The 8,439-nt window shown below is 48.6% G+C and overlaps 2 protein-coding genes across 2 annotated transcripts; one reads left to right on the top strand and one right to left on the bottom strand.

Moving 5' to 3' along the window:
* Nucleotides 1–1,570: 1,570 nt before the first annotated feature.
* Nucleotides 1,571–3,437, top strand: BP5553_03885 (putative high-affinity glucose transporter; the record flags this gene model as incomplete). The annotated part of the gene is made up of 5 exons (XM_032012508.1): nucleotides 1,571–1,757; nucleotides 1,817–2,095; nucleotides 2,149–2,550; nucleotides 2,612–3,024; nucleotides 3,078–3,437. 5 exons carry the CDS (start codon nucleotides 1,571–1,573, stop codon nucleotides 3,435–3,437), a joined length of 1,641 nt encoding a protein of 546 aa, XP_031872201.1.
* Nucleotides 3,438–4,423: 986 nt separating this feature from the next.
* Nucleotides 4,424–7,579, bottom strand: BP5553_03886 (uncharacterized protein; the record flags this gene model as incomplete). The annotated part of the gene is made up of 3 exons (XM_032012509.1): nucleotides 4,424–5,078; nucleotides 5,641–6,064; nucleotides 6,418–7,579. 3 exons carry the CDS (start codon nucleotides 7,577–7,579, stop codon nucleotides 4,424–4,426), a joined length of 2,241 nt encoding a protein of 746 aa, XP_031872202.1.
* Nucleotides 7,580–8,439: the final 860 nt, after the last annotated feature.

Here is an 8,439-nt window from a genome sequence, read left to right on the forward strand (position 1 = left end):
GGGGGCTGAGGCTCATTCATGCGACACCAATGAAACGGGTGATCAAAATGCTGACTGTTCTTACGGAGCTATGAGATGCAATTACTGTACCAAGATGCCTCCATCCCATCAAAACAATCGCTCTTTAGGGGAAAGTTGGTGGTAATCGTTCTTCTCGCGGGCAATTCTTAGCCGGAGTATAATTTGCAAGTATTCGAGTCTTGAGGGCTCTTCTCCACCGAATGGGCAACTCGGCCCGGCGACTAGGCCAAGCATCAAACTGAATCGTGGGACATTGTGGATTATTAGAGTTGAACAGTCTCGAGGTAGTTTGCCATGTCCGACATCGACACAAACCTGACAATAATAAGTGTGCCTTGGGACTTGTACGAAGTACTAGCATGGGCGCATGTCGTCTGTAAGAAAATTCCAGTTCTGGCATGGTATCCGATATGAGTATCATCACGTGCAACCCACCCCCAATCAGGATGAAACAGTTCACTGAACCTCATTCAGAGCCTTCTGTGCTATGAAAAGATTTTCCGGATAAGAGATTGACATGGAGAGCTGTGTGGAACCGTGGGACGTTGCATGATTCGGAGAATTTAAGTCGTTGCACCGCAGTGGATCATATACTACTCGAGTACCAGCACTACCACAGCACTACTACTGCTCTGTCCTAGCATCCGAACTACAAACTTCAACAGCACTCATTACTCGAGCGTAAGCAAGCATTTTCTTCGTATTGTTGGCACACTCGGTACTCGGTACTAAGCACGGGACTGGACTTCTAGAAGGCTGATCATCTGCCGGAAGCAGACAAACAGGCATCTCCCTGTCAGCCACGACCGTCATGCTGCCAGCGGCTTCCACTTCCCACGCCTCCCGCCGCCCAACCTGCGCCTTGGGAACATGTAAACATCGAACATCCCAAGATGTATGATGCCACAATCCAGCTTGATCCTTGGTACGGTCACGTTGCCACGGCCCCTGGGCGCTCATTGTCCTTCCTGGGAATGCCCTCAAGGATAGACTCCGATCGACAGCCGCTAATGCGTTTTTTTCTTTCGATGGGGCCGTATCAGCCAACTAGACACTTCTCAAGCGTCCGAAAACCCTAGCATAGGAGTGTCTTGTGATGTGGAGAGGCCAATCGAACTTCTGGTTGCTTGGTTACTTCCTACTTCCTACTATGCATGTGCCAAAACCAGAAAACCCGCGTGAGATGGAGCCGACTACTCCAGAATTCCATCTATCATGTCCTCTCCCTTTGCCGACGAGCCGCTGTGGAGAGCCCCAAGGGGCCCTTTTAGAGACCTTGTGGGATCGTCAATTGTGCTAAATCATGCTAACTGTTTGGATTCCCTTACTCGTCATTGTCCGGAACCCAGGTTAATGCGGTTAGATCCGGCCCTTTTGATGGTATGGACTTTCTCGATCTATAAACTATATCGTCTAAATAGAGCCTACCTTTCCTCTCCGCACTTTCCTCCGCCTTTCCTCCGCATATATTCTAAACGCGCTCGACTCCATAAAGGCTTCCCAATTCAACACCGAACCCTTTGAGCGCGAACAACGAACAACGGGCAAGATGTACACGATTGGAAACATCTACGTGATCGCCGCCGTCGCGGTGGTCGGAGGTGCTCTATTCGGTTTCGATATCAGTTCCATGTCAGCTATCATTTCGACACAAGCCTACCTGTGCTACTTCAACCAAGGCCCGTATTATCTTGAGACCGATGGAAAGTGTTCTGGCCCAACTGCCGACGTCCAAGGTAACTTGAAACCTCAATAACTCAGTGCTAATGTTTTTGTCGCTGACCTTATACGACAGGTGGTATCACTGCTTCTATGCCCGGCGGGTCTTTTATCGGTGCGCTGGTTTCTGGTTATATCTCGGATAACCTAGGCCGCAAGAGAGCCATCCAAGTCGGTGCTGTTATTTGGTGCATTGGTTCAATCCTAGTCTGTGCTTCTAATGGGCTTGCCATGCTTATTGTAGGCCGGTTCATCAACGGCTTCTCGGTGGGAATCTGCTCTGCTCAAGTTCCTGTCTACATCACGGAGATCGCGCCGCCCTCCAAGCGTGGAAGGCTGGTCGGCTGCCAACAATGTAAGTCCCATCAGAAACCTGGCTCTGGACAACGATTTGCTAACAAGATACAGGGGCAATCACCTGGGGCATCTTGATAATGTTCTATATCTCCTACGGCTGTTCTTTTATCGACGGAACTGCTGCGTTTCGAATTCCATGGGGTCTTCAGATGCTCCCCGCCATATTCCTCTTCACTGCTATGCTCTTCCTGCCAGAATCTCCAAGATGGCTCGCCAAGAATGACCGTTGGGATGAGGCCATATACGTGCTTGCCTTGACCCATGCCAACGGGGATCAGACATCACCGTGGGTCGTTAAAGAGATGGCCGAAATCCGCGAGGTGGTCGAATTCGAGCGTGCCAACGCAGATGTTACATATCTGGAGCTTTTCAAGCCTAAGATGATTAACCGCACACACATCGGTGTGTTCACACAGATCTGGTCCCAGCTTACCGGAATGAATGTGATGATGTGTAAGTACAAATAACCAAGATCTAGTGAATTGAGCGCGTGAGAACTGACGCGTCGCAACAGACTATATCACCTATGTATTCACCATGGCAGGGTTGGGTGAGAACGTCTTACTCCCATCATCAATCCAATACATCATCAACGTTATTATGACCGTGCCTGCACTTCTCTGGGTAGATCGATGGGGACGTCGCCCAACCATGCTTATTGGCGCCTTTATGATGATGATCTTTATGTTCACCAACGCCGGCCTACTCGCTACCTACGGCAAGACACCAGAGCCAGGACAGTTCGCCTCAGAAGCAGAATCCATCTCGATCACCGGTCCACCCGCCAAAGCTGTCATCGCCTGCACGTACTTGTTCGTCGCTTCATATGCGCCAACCTGGGGCCCCGTTTCTTGGATTTATCCACCAGAACTGTATCCCCTCCGTGTTAGAGGCAAGGCCGTTGCATTGGCAACAAGCTGCAACTGGGTCAGTTTGATCAAGAGTTTAATTTTAGGCAGAATTAACTAATATGTTGATAGCTTTTCAATTTCGCCCTCTCGTACTTCGTCCCACCTGCGTTTGCCAATATTCGCTGGAAGGTTTATATCCTTTTCGGAGTGTTCCTTGCTGCGATGTTCATCCATGTTTTCTTCCTATTCCCGGAAACGAGCCAAAACTCCCTTGAGGAGGTTGAGCAGATCTTCGACTATAGCACTCCTGGCACCGTCAAATATATTGGAACGCCCGCTTGGAAGACCCATGTCAATAAGCACAATAGACGCATGGAAAAGGGCGAGATGGATATGGAGGAGAAGGTGGGAAGTGGAGCAGCTCGTCACGTTGAAAATGATTCGAATGAGTCCCGCGATGACAAGGAAATCGAGGCAGCAACGAACTAAGTTGCTAGTTCACTTTTTGCTTAAGGAGTTGCAAATTCCGAACTTGAGAATAAACTCTAGAGAGGATGGGGATAGCCTTGCTCTGTTAATAACAGCCTACACAAAGTTATCGGAAATGGTGTTCAATGGGTCTCAAACTGTATTTTTAGGTTCGGGGGTTTGAGGCTCGGGAATTCACCTATATTAAAGACATCCCTTGTTTACAATTTGACACAAACATTATTAATTTATGTGAATGGCCTTCGTCTTGTATGCTTAGTACCCATGCCTCATTAGACCTGTTTGCTAGAAAATGCACCAGCTATCTATTGCACGGCTTGACCTACTTGATGTTTGACAAAAGTTTTGTTCAGTTCCCCTCAGATCACCTTCGCGATTTAATCGAATTTGTTATTATTATAAGCCCAACCACATCCCTAGCAGTCTATTGCTACTGTGTTAAATGGCACACCAACTGATATATCAATTCAGTATGTGGGGGAAGTTTTGGTTTGTTAATACCAATTTCATACGCTTAGGCACCAAAGTGTGGCGTTCGTAGGGATATATAAACACGGTCTACAAATGATCCTTAGCCTGTTGGGTTTTCTGATATAGAAGCTAGGCTATTCCACGCTCCCAGCAAGGTTAATTATTGTGCACCGTGTAGGAGCACGGAAATACTACTGATGGACAAAATTTATTACCCCCTCAAGGGCTAAAATTAACGTTTATCTTGCATATGGAGGAGATATATATGTAATGGATACGCCATGGCGAATGCACAGTCTTAAGATGCATCTAACGTACAAATTCATGACTCATCTAATGTATAATACATCGGTTATTCAAGCCTCGTATCCCTCGAATCGGACGTTCATCAAAGCTGATGAACTAGCTGGTGCTTAATTACTGTGATCCTTAATTCCAGATGGATGTTGTGCCGTTCGATAGGCTGTGATTTGGAGAACGCGGATGAGCGTGTGCAAAGCCTACAAGAATCCCTCTCAAACAACACCAATAGGCTTTGGCACCCAAGGGCCTTGCCACAACATCCATCCCTGGCTTTTCGAATCATCAAGCACCTGTATATCATCGTCCACATATATTGGCGGTTCCTTTGGCGTCTCGTCCAGTTCCTTCGCCATAGCAAGCATTTGCTTTTGAATGTCTTCCAAATTACTATCTGAAAGATCCAGATGCGAGTCATCATCTTCCCCTGTAGTATTCAGCCCGCCGTCTAGGATCCGTTGGTGTAAGTCCAGACACTTCAATAATACATTTGTATCTCTCGCCGTAGCTTGAAGCTCAACCACAGCCTTGATCAGCTCCTCCTCGCCGAATTTAGACAACGCCTCGTCCAGACCTTCGCATTTTTTATCATCTCCTTCCCCAACCGAATTCAGAACCCAAGCTTTACATTGGCCTCCCGCACCGGATGGCGCCACCTTAATTGATAAAGTAACCCAATAGTAATCCCATATCCAGCGTAGTGCTTTTTGGGTAGCTATCCGGAGTTTGGAGAGCGACGGGAGTTCTTCATGTGTTGCTTGGTGGCGTAGTTCTACGTAGGTGGCGGGAAGGCCAATGGAGTTTGCAATTGAATACATGCTCATCTTTTTGCGCTTTATTTGGTGACTGTCTAAGAGACCTGTGACAAACCTGTTGGTAATTAGCTCGTAGCCAGGAAGAATATGGGCGGGAAGACAAGTGCAGGAGGAAATGTGAGAAAGTGGTATTTAGGATGATGCTACGCTAAAGGTGCTTTGTGAAATATTGCAAGGTTCCGATGAAACCGGATATACTCTGATACCACCAACACATCCCGCCACTGGCCGGATGAAGAGGCAATTTGAAGGGATATCGGACAGTTTAACCTGCATATTGACATGCAAACGAAGGTACTTGCTATTATTGTGTTGCATGTCGAAAGATGTAACAACTATTCAGCACCGCTCAACTTGGAGTAAAGGCAGCAAATTAACCGCCCAGGAGAAAGGATATTCTATACTGCTGCTCTTGGCATATCCCAAAAAATTGTTGTCGCTCTAGCCCAAGCGGTAGATCCGTTCGGCGAAAGAAACGCGAAGGAGGAAAACGAAATAAACGAAATATAATTGCAAGAGTAGGAGCAAACCTCTCAAGGCCGAATCTCAAACCTATCAACACCAAATATCCAAACCCACAAGCCGAAGAACGACGAGAAAAGACGACTTGAACTCACCTACAAAATGCAGCCGCATACGCAGCTCTAACACAATACGACGCATTCCCAGGGATATCATTCAGCACAGCTGCCATAAGAATGGCCGTACTCTCGACTAGATGCGGACAGTTACCCCTCTGCATCCACACCGAGACCTGCGCCACAGCCTGTCGGCGGTCCTCATCACTGCCCGGCCGTCCTGGTGATGAACCTGAATACAGCTGATCGCGGACGCGGAGCAGCTCGGACGGATTCCGCCAAGGTGTAATGACGTATTGCACCATAATTGAGGTCTTGACGTGTGCGAAAATAGGTTGGAGAGAAACCGTGATTTTGGACGGTGGTGGGAAAGAGGAATACGCTGTCAGGTTTCTTGGGTCTTCGTTTGGGCTCTCTGGGATTGAATTTGATGCCAAGCTTTGCGGCTCTTCTCGCGCGCTCGCTAAAACTTAGCCGGAAACTTTAAATTACACATGGGACGGCATGTTGTCGGCGTTCCAGCTCCAGCTCCGGAGTTGAATGTTAGTGCTATAGTAGCGTTTGGCATACAGTGCTGCGCGTCACCGGGCTCGATCTTGTTGGGATCCTGATATTGATAAACTACATCATATTTGCACACTTTGAAACCTTACTATGCCTACCGGCTTTTATAAAAACCAGGATGTCGAGTAACACCGTGGAACCCCGTCCTTGGCCCCAGTCCTTCCTTATGCCTATCCTGTCCGATGCTATGCTATGCTATGCTGGAAAAACCGTACCTCACAAACTCCGTATATATAACAGCCTATAACCAACCACTACCGCCGTACTGGGTGTCTCCTTGCGATGCCTCTGCGAGGTGACTTTCGTTTTTGGGTTTGGAGTCGTCAGCACACTGAACGTTGCTGCTCTCCAGTGTCTTCGTTGGCTCTTCTTCATCTTCAGCCTCCGCGTCTTGCTCGTCGTCGTCGTCATCGTCATCTTCGTCACTTTCGGGAGGGTTCCATGTCTCCTCTAATTTTAGACCCTTCCCAGTGGACTCTGTTCGTCGATATCCAGATCCAATAAGTTGGGGCATCATTAAAGATCGATAGTTATCTAGCTGTGGATCAAGATCCGAAAACTTCATGACATCAGGCTTGTCGTATAGTCCAACTCCGATAAGATCCTCCCCTACAGACTCGGTATCGGATAAAGATTGGTATGGTATCGAGTCTTCTGACGGAAACAATGGCTCTGGGTGCTGAATCGGAAGGAAATTCTCCGGAGTAGGCGGTGCAGTGGAACCCCCGAATCCACTGGTAGCGAAATTTCCCCATTCTGTATTTGAGGACATGGTAGGGTCAATATTTGTCATGGGAAATTGAGTATAGATTTCCGTTTGTTGTTCCATCATGGGCATCTGATCTATAGCATAGACCGGAGTTTGATTGCAAGGGGCCGGTACGTGTTGGAAGGAAAATTGATGTTGGTAATAACCGTTATATGGCATCGACAACGGCGAGAAGGTTGATGCCGGGGAGGTATATCCAGAGTATACCATAGGAGTTGGTGGTACATCCATGAATTGAAACTGATTATTGAAGTCGTACATTGGGGTGGTGTACGATGGCTGGCACAATGGCTGATGAGTTTGTTGTGAGGATGGGTGCCAGCTGGCCGGCCGATTTGATCTTGTTGGAACTTGCAGCCCATCGTTTGAGAAGAAGCCATTAGAAGCTGATGAAATATTCTGGTCGATTATGGCAACCCTTCGCCGGTATTGACCATCAGCCACCACCGTCCTGCGTCTACCCATTGAGCTTCGTGGGCTGTTGTTGGCACTATTCGGTTTAACGACACGCATCGAGCCGCCGGTTTTCTGGCCCCTTGGGTAGCGTGAAGGATGGGCTATTTGAGTCGATACATCATCGGGTAACGTTTCCACCATGGCATAGCTCATTGCATTGTTGTCCCAGTTCCCGGAATTCATCATCATTGTGTTGGCGAGGGGTGGAGAAAGGTACGAGGATATCGGTCGAAGTGCAAGAACGGAGAGGGAAGTCGAGGTTGGGTTGTAGGAGATAGTTCATAGTCTACGGGATGGAAGATGTGACATGAGGAACACTAAGGAGAGGGAGGGAGGATTACCAAGTTAAGGTTAGACAACCGGGAAGACAAATATGGGCAGTCAGTACCTTGCGAGAGACTTCATCGCTCTAGTCTCTGTGTTGTCTGTGCCATCCGGCTGATGATGGATCCAACGGAGGAGCTAGGATGGCCTCGTAGGGAATTCGCCGGGCCAAAGCTCCCTCTGGGGAAGGATGGATGGCTCACCATGGCCAGGGCTCTGTTAGCAGTTCGAAATCAAGAGAACCATGGCGGGCGCATCGCTAGCCTGCAACATGCAGAGTTCGAGGCCAAGCGGCTCCATGACCAGGCTGCATCCCGCAGCGGATACTGATATGAAAGAGCGTGTGGAGGACGACGTAAAGGCGCACGGTGTGCGGAGCTGTGGCGGGGTGTGCGAAGATCAATCACATATTACTTTCGTCGTAGTGTAAGACTCTAATATGCCCGTGGCGGGCCAGAGGGCGGCAAGGTAAACCGGTAAAGTAAGATGTTCGAGGGGTGTTCTTCTCGCCAAGTGGCTATATGGGCGGTCGTATTAAGTTAGCACGGCGAGACGACATGGCGGTGAAAAGAGGGTCAGCAACTGTGATGCCCGGATGGATCAATAATAAAACAGTGGGCTAAGTCAGAGGCCAGGTGAGGGAGATGCAGGCGGTGGTAGTGGTGGTGGTGGTGGTGGTGGTAGTGGGAGTGAAGTAGTGGTGGTGGAGGAGGGGGTGGTGATCG

The sequence above is a fragment of the Venustampulla echinocandica genome (genome assembly GCF_003357145.1).
Source record: "Venustampulla echinocandica strain BP 5553 chromosome Unknown scaffold_1, whole genome shotgun sequence".
NCBI classification, from domain to species: Eukaryota; Fungi; Ascomycota; class Leotiomycetes; order Helotiales; family Pleuroascaceae; genus Venustampulla; species Venustampulla echinocandica.